Below are 13884 nucleotides of genomic sequence, written 5' to 3' on the forward strand. Positions count from 1 at the left end.
AGGTAGGTACTGCAGTCAGTGTTTCTGTCCTTCAAACCCAGCTGAAGTTCTTCACAACGAAGCTCTGGGTTTAAATCCAGGAAGAAGCACATTTGAAGTATTCAGAAAAATAAAATCCCAACCTGAAGCAAGCTGCCTTTCTTCTCCCATAAACTTGCTTTCCTAGCTTGTCTCCTATACCAGCAAAAACACCACTAACTATCCACTGAGACTCAACAGGCTGGTTAAAAGAAAAAATAAATAGTAAATGTAATACTACTGCAACACATCTATTGCCTCCATTCTCCTTTTTCTGTCTTACAGGTTGCGGAGGGAAAAATGAGTATTTGAGCACTGAGATAATTCTGAAAGGTTCAAGGAACAAGAAAATCTTCCAGCAATTCACCTGAGCTGACTATGCTTTTGGAATCACTCTCATGCACAAAGGTCCTGCACTTCACAAACTGGACTAAGCAAATGCCTGGCCACCAAATCCATTAACACTACAAAAACTAAGCAAGGATGTCTTTTCTAACATACTGCATGACGATTCTGGATTGAGGGCGGTGAGGGTTACAAGGGAAATGGATCACAGAAAGTGACACTGCTTCCCTGAAAAAGCAGCTGCCATTGTCACTGTCAGTGACAGAACACTGGACTTCATCCTTGTGCTCTGATAGATCAGGATGTTTCTTATATTCCTAAGCCAAAACTGAGTTAACCAAAGGACATTCAGCAAGCTAATGATGCTAATACAGAAGTCCCTGACCAATAGACACAAACCTAGGAGAAAATGTCACCCTGTCACAAGGAAGCATTCAACTCCACAAAAAGCCCTCACAGAAGGAAGAGTGGCATTATATCTTTACCTGTAATAAACAACTAATATATACTGATGAATTTACCAAGATCATGTTTTTGAGGTCTCAAGACTAACTGCCCTTCATTACTAGCACACTGCTACTGATACTACTATACTCCAGAAACTGTCCTATTTCCAAACGTGGATTAATTCAGAAGGAGAAAACTATTTTGGTTTCAGATGTTGAACAGCCTTCTGTATAGGCCATGAATGAAGTTACGAAGTTTTCTGAGTTAAAAAAAGAGATAAGAAATCTTTCTAAGTATGACTTATCAGATTTAGGACATACAGCATTTAAACTCAGAACATTCCTAACTGCAGCGGAATTGCAAAATCTCAAGTTATTCTAAGCCATGGTTTAATGTAATATCCCTTCCTACTCCCAATGTACCAGAATCTGCCCGAATTTGTGCCTTACAAGAGAGCAAAACTGAACCTTGGCAAAGAACTCCATACTATATTCAAAGTATATAAAGAACTCCATACTATGTTCAAATAAACATGAAAACAAAATACAAAACCAAAATACAGTAAGTCTAATTTGTTCTCCAACTTAGACTTAATATATACTTGGACATACAGCACCTCCTTAGAGAACAAAGCATCAATTTTCTTATACATGGTACGGAGCTTTTTCAATCTTTCACGTCCATAACTTAACGTTCCAATTTATTTCAAGGTCTATACCTGGAAGTCTTTTAACTTCCATGTGCTCTGTAATCAGCTCTGTCTGCAAAAAATGACCATTTGACAAAGTTTAATCAAATAGTAGTGTATATATTCTAGCTTGTGACATATAATATACACTAATATAAAAATCAACCAAAACACCACAGACAGAAAAAAGTGCGAAGGCCCAACTACCACAACACAAATTTTCCCACTTTTACAAATTCAAAGCAGGGGACAGAAACTGGTGGAGTTTTTTCCCTTTTTCATTACATAAGCACTAACTTTTATATACTAAGAAGAAAACAAAGTGCCTCCTTCATAAAATGACCCCTGAATGAAGGTCACCTGTACGTAAACATCCCCTTTGAGGTCCAGAAGGCAAGGTTCAATTTGTAGTCGTTTATATTTACAGAAAAAGTTAACACTCCATAGTTTGAAGAAGAGTCTAACAAACAGTTTAACTGTGTGTCTTGTCTGTTTGGACAATACTGAGATAAACACTGCAGAAACTGCAGTGAATGTACTGAATTTCAATACATCCGGTGAATTCAGAGAAGTAATGGAAAAGCTTATCTAGATGGTATTCATATGAAAATAAGTGATAAGGGAAAGATGGGTGATGGTAGTTAGAAAAAAACCCCTCTGGTTCTTTGAAAGGACAGAAAAGCAGAGCAGAACGACCATTCTGAAAGGAAGCTTCACCAAACTCCTTGCTTTGTGTTAGAAACACATACAAATTAAATTGGAAAGAAAACACATTAGATTCAATGATTTTCTGGAGAAAGCATAGTAAGAAACCAATCTGTCCAAATCCAATTGTGACTGAGCTGGAAATAATCACATAGGAGAAAAAGAAAAAAAAGAAACAAAAATGGAAATATCTAACAAATAAAACAGCAGAATCTTGGGAGAGGTAAAATAAAAAAGCCAACATACAAAATGTGATGCAAAAGGCAATAATGAAAAGGAAAGGTTAGGTTAGGTGTAGTAGGAGGATAAGAATTCACAGCTTTAAAAAGGCAGAGAAATATAGATTGGATCAACATTAATGTCTGGAATTCAAGAGAAGGTAACAGAGTACTATTTCTGGGCATCTAGGAAGCAGCACAGACTAAGGAACAGTCAGCAGTCTTGACTGCATCTCGTAAAATACATTCCAAATAATTCCGGTTTGGGTTTTTTTTTTCTCTAATAGAGCTACAGCTCCAACAGGACACGCGAAGTAAAAAGATCCATCATATAGAAACACGTAACATGTGAAAGAATGTCCAACTCATACTTAAAACATCGGGAAACACATCTTCACTTTCTGTCTCAGCACCTCTGTGACAACATTACCGCATATACGGAACATTTGATCTGCACGTCTCCGGCAAGTCTGGAAGCAGCCAAAGCTTCCGATGGCCACATTTGGGAAGACAGATTTGCAAGGACAGAATTGCTTTAAGTAGAAAATTTATCACCCCTTTTTACAGGTTCCATATTTACAGAGCCCACAAGAATAAGCCTGTCTGGTGACAAGAGAAAAAGGCCAATGAATTGGCCTTCAAGATGTAGATCAGATACTCCTTTTCTAGATCAAAAAAACAAGTTTTACATTCAACTTCTATATTTAATACCAGTACTGAGTGCATAGCAATTACCAAGGCTTCACTACGAATACAGAAAAAATAGTGCTTCTTGGTATTTTTTATGGGCTTGGTGATTTCTAATAATTTTGCTAATGATAAAAATCATTGTAATGATGGAAATACCATGTGTTGAAATCTGCAAACAATACCAAGTTAGCAAGGCTGAAAGGATTTCATGTAACATGGATAAAATTCAAAATGGTCTCAACAAACTGACCAAATTATCTCAAGACAGCATTTTATCACAGGCAAATGAGAAACAGGAATAGTGACCTGCACAATTAAGAGAAGGAAAGCTGTACATAGCTGCTATTCAAAATAGGCTGTGGGTCGTTATCCTTTGTGTGCTTTGGGAAAGGCATCAGAAGTCCAGTGATGTCCTACCTAACCTTTTCTTCACTACAATTGAGGTAATGTAGAATTAAGGTACTTCATAGAAGCTTAGTCTTCCAAGAGATTGTTAAGGAAGGGTTAGACAACTTCTAGGTAGGATTTAGCTAAGGTTTGTCCTACTCTGGACAATGGATTTGTCTTACCTGTTTAAAAATACCTTTCTCTATTATTCTTCCTATAAGCAACAATCATTCAATGAAATACTTGTAACAGCACGAGAAGAGAAAGACATAGAAATCCATCCAAGGACAAGCTTCAAAAAATGCTTTATAAGCAAAAGTGATAAAAGCCTGTTTTCTCCTGCCTCTCCCCCAGGGCCAGCTGGAACAAGTAAAAGAATGTACTGCCAAAGAATCATAAAGGTGCACCTTAAAATAAAGAATAAAAACCAAAAAAACCCAACAGTCAAGAATAGTAGAAGGTAAATTCAGACAGCGTAGTGCATACAATAGTTTTGGGTTCACAAAACAGAAAATCCAAATATCCTCCAAAGAACCAATCTGACTAATATTGCTTGTTCCTTCCCACCCACTTGCATGGGTTATAAACAGCAAGAGGCATACGCTGAAGTATTTTAAAACCTAAATGTAAAACCTTATACATCACTTTCACAGATCATAAATACAAACCAAATCATGCCTGAGGGACAGAAGTCAGACAGTCATTGCTTAAGCACTGTTTGGAAAGAGCTTCAACACAGTATGCCTGTTTAAAGAACAGTCAAATAATTGCCTTCCACAGTCACATTATTAATTGACATTTAAACCTGCCAAATGAAAGATGTGGAATTGTTCCTCCTTAAGGAACAGCATTTAAGAAATCTAAAATGCTAATAACCCTTGGCAGGACGACTGCACAGGACATATGTCAGGGAGGGCACAGGATACATGTCAGATTCCTTCTGAGGTGCACATATAGGGTTAACATTAACACAGATCATGAAGATGAGCTGACTCTTCTGAACTGCATTAAACCTGCTTGGAGCACAGTATGTAGACAGCTAAAGGAAATATCACTAAGAAGCATCTGCAATACAACGTGGCTTCTTAAAAGTACTGAGGTACATGAAAATTTCTACTGAATCTAAGTACAAATAGGAACAAACCACTAAATGTCACTGTTCTTACTTCCACTAATTACACATGGATAGGAAAGAAAAAAGCTGTTTCATTTAATGCCATATAAACTGAAAGTTCTTGACTTTTAAGTTACACAGTCCCTCTGCAACAGTTTAAGTGTTAGATTTAGGAAGGATTCCTTTGCTGAAAATAAACATGGAGTAATTGGGATACATAGAAGTGAATAAAATTAAGACACAGCAATCAAAGTATTTTTACTTTACATAATGGAAGTTTCTCCTATATCTAACACTGCACAAGGTATCTTGCATAATCAAAAGGTAAGCAGAAGTCCCTTACACTGCCTCGCTTTGCCAGAGAATCACCGTAGTCTGCTGGCAAAGTCCGCTTGCTGGACTTTTTCTGCTCATGTTCAACTGCATCTTCAATTATAGGCTCAAGCCTCATCTGGACAAACACCAAAGATGTGGATCAATTTCTTTTCATTATACAGTGAGGAAAGATCTAAAAGCCTTTTAAAAACTTCTGAAATATTTAGAAAACTGCATAGAACTCACTGATGTTTTAATAAAAAAACCTACTGAGGCTCTGGCCTTAAATTCAGTAATCTCTGAAAAATAGACTTTGAAGCTCAAACTTGGAAATTAAACTTTAGAGTCCCCCCTTTTTTTTTCCTTTTCATCTGCAAGATTTTGAAATCTGTATCAAAAGTCTTGCTCAAGGGTTCAGTACAGTCAGTCAAACAGTGTTCAATCTAAAGTGTGTTTTAATACAAGCAACTACTGAGTATCTAAATCCAAGTTTACTAAACAAAATCTTAAAATTTCATGTTGCTGCTTGCTGGAAAAGTTTGTCAAATAAAAAGCTTATCTGTGCAGAACTAATTCTTCCCCAACCCTTCCAAGACTGCAGCTAAGTAATGTGCTGTATCTACATATAATCTCTTCAGTCAGCAGATGCAATTTTATGTTGTTACCTCTGTAAGAACTGTGGTGTCATATGAAGGCTGATACTTCTCTTTTTCATGCGCAGTTCGCTTTTCCATCTTTTCTCTGTCTGTTTTCTGTTTTCTGTCTGCTCCTTTGGGCTAAAAATGAACAGTTATGTGAACATGAACACAAGTGGAATATGGTTTTATAACTGACATCTGATCTCGGACATGAACCATTACAAGCAGTAATATAACAATTTCCCATATGTTTATGAGAACTTTACTTAGAGACTTAAGGATCTGTTTTCTAATGTTACCTTAAAAACTTTGATTTGACAACTGGCTGAATGCAGATGATCTGTATATTCTCCATTTTCAGTCTGTTTAAAGGTGTCAACCTGAATCCTAAAAGGAACTCCTTTCTCTCCTCCGTGTTTACGAGGGGTAAATTCAGTGCTGATACAATGTACCTGAAAAAAAAACCAATGACCAAACAAAAAGGACCCTCAGAAGCATTTCAGGCATGAACTTTATTATATGTTACACACATCACATAAACAGCTTCTTGTAAGTATTAGCAGAGCTATAAAAGGTCACTGACTGGAAGAGTTTTTCATCTCATGCACCCTCATCTCAGGGTATTTTCAAATATGCCCAACTCCTTTAAAAGTCCACAGACCTTTTAATCATGTGTGTAATTGCTTCAGGTGCTACATCAGAATGAAGACTGGGTTTATAAGCTATAAAGACCCCTTAAGGATATCTAAGGAGAAAATCAGGGCAATACAAGGAATTATGAACAATGTCACTGGACAGTGCTCCCAATTTTTTGCTTCCTTATGGAATTTTAAGCGAGCCTTTAGAATGAGTGAATTATACTTGCATAATATCAGTTCCATTTTCAGTTTTTTATCTTTCTTATAAGGAAATGCATTAAAAAAATTTCCATAATTTATCTCACAGTTCTTCAAGATAACCACATTTTAGCAATTATGTAACTCTTACTAAAAAAAGTATCTTTTATTGTACTAGGTCAAAGTTAATTTACTGACAATACAGAATTTAACCTATTTTGACAGCCAGAGTAAGGAATATTGCTACCTGAAACTTTACACCTATACTTTTTTTATAATGAAATCAGATCCGAGACAAAAGTAAGCAATGTGAATATGAGCATTCTATCTAAATAATTTACAAAGGACGTTCAGTTGCCCTGAATATCAAATACACAAATAATAGAATTCCTATAAGGAAACTTACTGACATAGTAAGAAACCTCTTTTTGAGTGTCTGATTTAGAACCCTTTTTTTGTAGGACAATAATTTTCATTTTGAATCCTTAAGCCAAGCTTCTGCTGGAAGTAGTAGTGAGAGTTACTGAGAGGAATGTAAGTTAATTCTTACACTTCCTACAACTGAATAGTTTAACCATGAGAGCTTTCTTCAAAGAGCTTTTTGAAAGCTTTTTATCTATATTTTGCTATAAACCAAAATTAAACAGAAAAATCTTGCTAGGGACTCTAACAGACCTGTGAACCTGTGTTTTTTCACAAAGATAGTATTTAATGGCCATCCCACAAATAATAAATCAAGCTTTGCAGTTCAAATATACTGCTGTTTGTGACCTGAAAGGCACCAAACACAGACATCCAGTCAAATAAAGTTTCAAACCTGAATAAAAGCAGATGTACATTTTGTTGGATCCCATAAAAATTCAACTGCATTGAGCTGGCTTGGATTTGTCTTGATGTCAATGACTCCAACAGACATTGGAATATCTATTAAAATAAGTAGCATACATTTCAGAACAATCATGCAGCAAGAAAACACTATAAATAAATTGTAATAAAAGGTTACCATCAGCATACACAAGGTAGGATGGAAAAATGTGGGCTTTGGTGGCTTGACCAGTTTCTTAGAACTGATACACAGAATATTAGTATATTCAACATACAGAGTGCTCAAGGTTTTGGGTGCTTTTTCGTTCTCCTCCCCTGCTGCGACCCCTGAAGTCATGCACTAAAAATGATCAAGTTACACAAAGTACCAAAACCATGTTTGTACCATTTTCACAGTCTAATAGAGAAAGTTACTTTTGCATGTGTTCTAATTACTGCAACACTTAGCAACTGAAATTAGAAAGATTATCAAACGTGTAGGGTTGCAGAGTTGCTATCTTACTTTAACAGCACTTAAAAGTTCGAAAAAAATGTTAAAGTGGTAAGAACATTTATATTCAAAACACACATTATGACAAAGCAGCATCCAAAAATCTGGTCTGTCCTTTTTCACCAGCCCCAGCATAAATGTGAACGTGATCAATTTAAATTTGGAAATTGAATTCTATAATGGCAACAAATAGAAACAATTGTACCTAAGTCGAGAAGTCTGTCCCCAGGGCGGTTCCACTTCCAACCCTCTAGCTGCTGGTGCTCTGTATACTGCAACCTTCTGTCATGGAACACAACTCTTATAATGCTCTAAAAAAGAAGAAAACAAGCCTGTGATGAGCCACAGAGTCACTACACGTTTAGAAACAGCCTAAAGATAAAGCACTAAAACACCCCAAAATAGCCACAGTGCCAATAAATACATATATACAGCAAAAATTCTGGCAACCATCAGTATCCCAAAATATTCCAGAACACAGAAATAGAACTGAGCAGTAGGAGATACTTGAAAATGTGGTAAAAATGCAAGGGAGAATGACATCTGATCAGATGCTCTAAAGGTCACTATGAATTACATACAGTGAACTGAGCAACACTGACAGCACAGTATCAACGCTGTGTAGACAACACCAAATTATTTAAGAAAGCAAATACCAAAGATTCCATTTATTATGAAAAGTGGTGAATATTACTTGATCATTCTTTCACTGGGTAACACATTTTAAGAAACGAAATAGGAAATTCCCTTCCTAGTACTTGTAAGATATTTACAAAAAATCTTTGATTTTAATTAATAGAAAGAATTTAAAAGTTCCAAATAAAAAGTTCCAAACTTTCTCAACTACTCTAGATGAAATATTCATCCAGAGCAACTACAACATAATTAACTTTATTCAGCTAGAAGCAATTATCTAACAATACCTATTTTTGTGGCCAGTTTTGGTGCTGCTAAATTAATGCACATACAAAGCAATTTGTTACACAGAGGCTGGGAAAATTACTGTACACATTGATTGTTACCCAACAAATAGATGGCAGACAAATTTGCATTTTTTTTTCCATTTTTCTAGTCTTCCTTGTACTAACAGCAGCTAAAAGTGTCCAGAAAACCCAAGAACTTTTAAATGGAGTGCCTCTTCCAGATGGATTGCATTTCCTTGGGTTTATTTCAAAGATAACAGAAAGCAAATGTGTGCGTGCATGTACACGTACAAACACACACAAACACACCATTCCTTCTGCACTGCAAACTGGCAAGTCTGGAACTTGGAAATATCCACAGCCACCTTCAATGCCATGAAACGACTTCTTTGGTAAAGTACTGGGATTCCAATATTTGTCTGAAGGGGAGAATTTATTGATGCAGCATTACAACACCTTGCTGTGGTAGAATTTACTTTTCTAAACTTTTATGCTGCTTTACCCTATTCTACCTACCAAACAACTCATCACCCACATACAAACCTAGGAAATTACAGCAGAGAGACACCCCAGGGCTACAAGGACATAGCACCTAAGGGGGCAAAATAGTCCACATGCTTATTACAGCAAGTCACCATGCCAGGTTGTAAAACGTTTAATTACACAATTCTCAAATCTCATTTTTATGCTCATGCTTAATTCTTCCTGAAATGATCCCTGAACAAGCATCCCACAAACAATTAAGAACAAGGCACAGAACTCTGCAAGCAAGCCAAAGTTGACAAATTACAGAGCCCAAAGCTGGCAGGTAAAGATTCAGCCTCCCCCAGGCACACTGTTCTGGTGCATTTATCAGCACCACTTTCAAAGTGACTTTAATTGAAGTTTTTCCCTTCTTTACTAATACCTGAATAAGATTTTTTTGAGAATTCAATAAAATCAATAATCATCAGGTCCTTAGAAGAAAAATCCAAACCCCTCCATCAGTTCTTTTAATCATTCGTACTCTTAATTGGGTAGTTTTTCAGTTTGCCTCATTTTCATAGCTCATACAATACCTCAGATCCACAGTACTTTCTACTAACATTGAAGTACAAGGAGACAAACCTGGAATTGAGGAAAGGGGCTCAGCTGTGGAATAAACAGCTCAACAAGCAGCAAAATTAGAGATCCATTCTCCTATGGATATATCTCCAATATCCCACTACGGCAAAACTCACAGGTTGGCTCCATGTGTTTTCTGCGACATTTCTTACGAAACATGCTCACAATACCTCCACTTCTATCTAAATGATCCTCTACCTTCATGTCACCTCTCCTAATCACTTGAAATGGACAATGTGATGGCTCAAAAGACACTGGACACAAAATCTACAGACAACTATCTTAAGCTGTGCATAAATACTTAGGTCTTCAGCGCACACAAGTGTGCATTGGATACTCATATCCATACGTTTTTATTTGTAAACATCGCTGGTCCACATATTCTGACCAAATACCTAGTGACAGCACAAAAAAAAAATCCATAAAATAGACAATCTCTTGTTTGTTAGTAATGCTATCTAGTGAACTTAAAACTCACCTTCACCAGCTTTCCATTGATCTCTGGTATGTCTCCAGCTTTCCGATTATCTAGCATCCGTATCTCATAGGACTGACCTTTAAAGAGAAAAAAACCTGCATCAGTAAAAGAGTAGGAGCACAAGGCTATTCTGTGTTTAATGCATTTAGATTACCTTTGGTTCACAGTAGACAAGGACACCAGTACCTGAAACCTGAGTTTGAGAGATCCAGATAGCAACGTGCGCTTCGCAGCATGCAAATTAACAAAACAAAGTAAAACTTTTTGGTCCCTCTAAAACTAGAGATAATTTCAAAGTTCAATTATCTAATTTTGCGTCAAGTGTAAGTACTTGCTTCTCTGTTTGTTTGTCTGAAGACAAACATTTCAAGGCTGAATTCCTTTCTTTTTTAGAACTGATGAACAGCAACATACTGAGAACCATTAATTGGTCTTCCAAAACAAACTCTTGCAGAGTTTTTATACTTTTCCCAAAACATAAATACTGTTCTCCCATGTTTAATTTTGTCCATGTACCTGTTGCCTTTGTATAATTTTTATGCTTTGTAAGATTTCAGAAATAGACCTCTAAAAGAGACAGCTACTGGTTATATCAACAGTATGAGCAAACCTACCTTTCCAGTGAATATGATAAACTGTTGTGCTTCAAAAGAGGCAAAGCTCGTAGCAATTTATTTAACTACAAGGATTTTTTTCCTTCCAGAATGAGGAGCACATATTAATTTGCAAAATCACATCTCCCCAACTAAAACATGTTCACTAAGATGAAATGCAGTAAAATATTCACCTACACTGCCTTTCAGGCTACCTTTACGGTCCAATGTATAACACCTTAAAAGACATTCTGAGTTGCCCTACAAGGCAATAACCCTGTGAATGAGCAAATGATTTCTTCATCTCCTTTCAGTTTTCATAGACTGATGTTACTTCCAACTATAGACCATTTCAGGGTTTTTTTGCTGGACACAATTAGCATATTTATGGATATACTCTACACATATACAGGCTTTCTTCACCCAAGCATCACGTGAACATTGATACAGTTATTGATGACATAAATCCATACGAAACAGATGTTCACCTAGTGCAGCTGAGTAAAAAATACAAAACTTCTCCTCCTACATATAGCAGGAGGAAACTTTTCCTGTTAGTGTGATTCGTTCAATTACCAGTCTTATTCTACCCACACAGCTATAACATGTAAGTTCAACTGTATTTAACGTCAGCATTTTTCAATTCTAGCAGTATTAATAAACTTTCTCAAGTATTTCTCTGTTCTCTCTCAACATTTTTTTTGGGAGGTAGGGAGGTGGGTGAAGAAAAAAAATTCTGCTTGTTTCCTCAAGAAGTGTGGCTAACCTTTTATAGGTACAAAATAATATTAAGACAGTAGATTTGATAAAGGTAAAAATCAAAGAATACAAGACTTGAAAATGTAGAAACAGGTCTGGAAATTTTCAAGACAGATGAACAGATACATTCCATTTTGGAGTTTTGGACATGTAGCTGCTCTTGAAAGTGTGAAAAGCACCACAGCACTGATTTTTACCATCCCTATATGAGACCTATATATGCTTTTCTCTCTGCTCTTTCCTGGAGAGCAGCCAGAGGGGCAAGGCAACACAAGCTACGGACAGTAACTGCCCCCTGCTACACACTGAATCTGTGGTAATTCGGTCACAAAAATCCCAGAATGTTCAAGTTTGGAAGGGACTTCTGGAGGTAATCTTGGCCAATCCCCCTGCTCAAGGCAAGGCCACCTACAGCCAGTTGCCCAGCACTAAGCCTGGCTGGTTCTGAGTATCTCAAAGGATGCTCATCCAGCCCATTTTTCTTTTCTCTGTAAAGATCTTATGGGAGAAACCAGCAAAAGCCTTACTGAAGGAAATCACTTGTAAACAATACCTACTACCCTCCCCTGGTCTACCAAGCCACCCAGTCCATCGAAGGTATTTATCAAGCTGGCCAAGCATGATACCCCCTTGGGAAACCTGTGCTGACTACCCCTGATGATGATTCATGTACCAGGAAACGGTTCCCAGGAAACATTGCTCCATCACCTTCCCAGGAAGCCTGTAGTTCCCTGGCTCCTTTTTGAAGATCAACATTAGCTTTCCTGTAGTCTCAAGTACGTCTCCTAGTCACCAAGATCATTCAACAACTATCAAGAGTGGCCTCACAGTGATATAGGGCACTGCCCTCAGCACTTGTGGGTGCGTCCTATCAGAACCCGAGGATTTATGTATGTTCAGTTTGCTTAAGTATTCCCTGACCTGTTCCTCTTCCACCAAGAGCACATATTCCTTGCTTCAGACTCTCCCCTCATGTCTAGGGCCTAGGACTCCTACAGACCAGTGATACCAGAAAAGACTGAGGCTAAGAAGGCATTGAGTACTTCAGCCTTTTCCATGTCCTGTGTCACCATGGCCTCTGTCCCGTTCAGCAGGGGGCCCATTTTAAATAGTCTTCCTCTTCCCGTTTACGTACTTACAGAAGACCATCTTGCTTTTGACATTCCTCACCAGATTCAGTTCCAGCTGGGCTTTGGCTTTTCTGATTGCATCCCTGCAGGCTTGGACAGTATCTCTGTACTCCTCTCAGGTTACCGGTCCCTGCTTCCATGTTCTGTATGCCTATCTTTTGTATTTGAGTTCCCTTGCTTACCCATGCAAGCCTCCTGCCATTTTTTGCCTGACTTCCTGTTCATTGGGATTTGCTGCTCTTGAGTTTGGAAGAGCTGATCCTTGAATGTTAACTAGCTATCTTGGGCCTCTCTTCCCTCCAAATCTTTATCCCATGGGACTTTGCTGTCCTGAAGTCCAAAGATGTGATCTTGGTCTTCTGCCCTGCTTCTTTCTTTCAGAATCATGAAGTCCACCATCTTGAAGGTGGACAAGCCTGACTGACCTTGAAAGTCACAACCCCAATGAGCCCTTCCCTGTTTCATGAGGTACAGCAGAGCTATCCTCTATCACTTGGGTCAGGAAGCTGTCAATCAGCACTTTCCAGTAACCTCCTGGGTTGCTCATGCTCTGCTGCGCTGTCCCTGCAGGAGACATCAGGGTGGTTGAGGTCATCCTACTAAGAGCATGGCCTGTGAATGTGAGGCTACTTCTAGCTCTTCAAAAAAGGTCTCATCTACTTGTTCTTCCTGGTCAGGTGGCCTACAGCAGGCACTCACTACAATGTCATCCACATTGTCCTACTCTTTAATTCTTACCCATAAGCTCTCAATTGGCACATCACCTATCCCCTCTGCAGAGCTCCAGACATTGCAGCTGTTCTCCCACGTAATGCCTAACTTCCCCTCCCTTATCCTCTTGCTCTGCCTTTCCTGAAGAGCCAATATCCCCACACTGTAATATGACACTTTGCAAGCCATCCCATCATGACTCCATGATGCCAAGATCACACGGATGTCTTAATTCCTCATCTTTATGAGGAATAGCACTACAGATGTGTGCACTTCAGAGGCACCTCACCACGCTCACTTACCACAAAGGGCTTTGGTGTTCCCTTGGAATGACATTCTACAGGCAGTTACTTGCTTACATGCAAATGCTGGAGATGACCCTGTTTAAGCCTCCTTTTGTTGATGCTGTGTTCCCTTTCATGCTCTTTGCTTATGAACCATGTCCATCACTCCCTCACAGTGCTGCTTGT

At 38.1% G+C, this 13884-nt stretch overlaps 1 protein-coding gene across 3 annotated transcripts in view; it reads right to left on the minus strand.

Moving 5' to 3' along the window:
* The window catches only part of UBP1 (upstream binding protein 1), a 36033-nt gene that overhangs the window by 9698 nt on the left and 12451 nt on the right, over window positions 1-13884 (minus strand). For 2 of the 3 annotated variants that reach the window (XM_039549845.1, XM_039549844.1), the window contains exons 3-8: window positions 10222-10298; window positions 7922-8027; window positions 7219-7325; window positions 5865-6017; window positions 5593-5703; window positions 4956-5063 (exon numbers count right to left, since the gene is read on the minus strand). In XM_039549845.1, coding sequence (XP_039405779.1) covers window positions 4956-5063; window positions 5593-5703; window positions 5865-6017; window positions 7219-7325; window positions 7922-8027; window positions 10222-10298 — 662 coding nt within the window. The remainder of the gene's footprint in view (window positions 1-4955; window positions 5064-5592; window positions 5704-5864; window positions 6018-7218; window positions 7326-7921; window positions 8028-10221; window positions 10299-13884) is intronic. The other variant, XM_039549846.1, reaches the window with a different exon arrangement.

The sequence above is a fragment of the Corvus cornix genome, chromosome 2 (genome assembly GCF_000738735.6).
Source record: "Corvus cornix cornix isolate S_Up_H32 chromosome 2, ASM73873v5, whole genome shotgun sequence".
Lineage (NCBI taxonomy): Eukaryota > Metazoa > Chordata > Aves > Passeriformes > Corvidae > Corvus > Corvus cornix.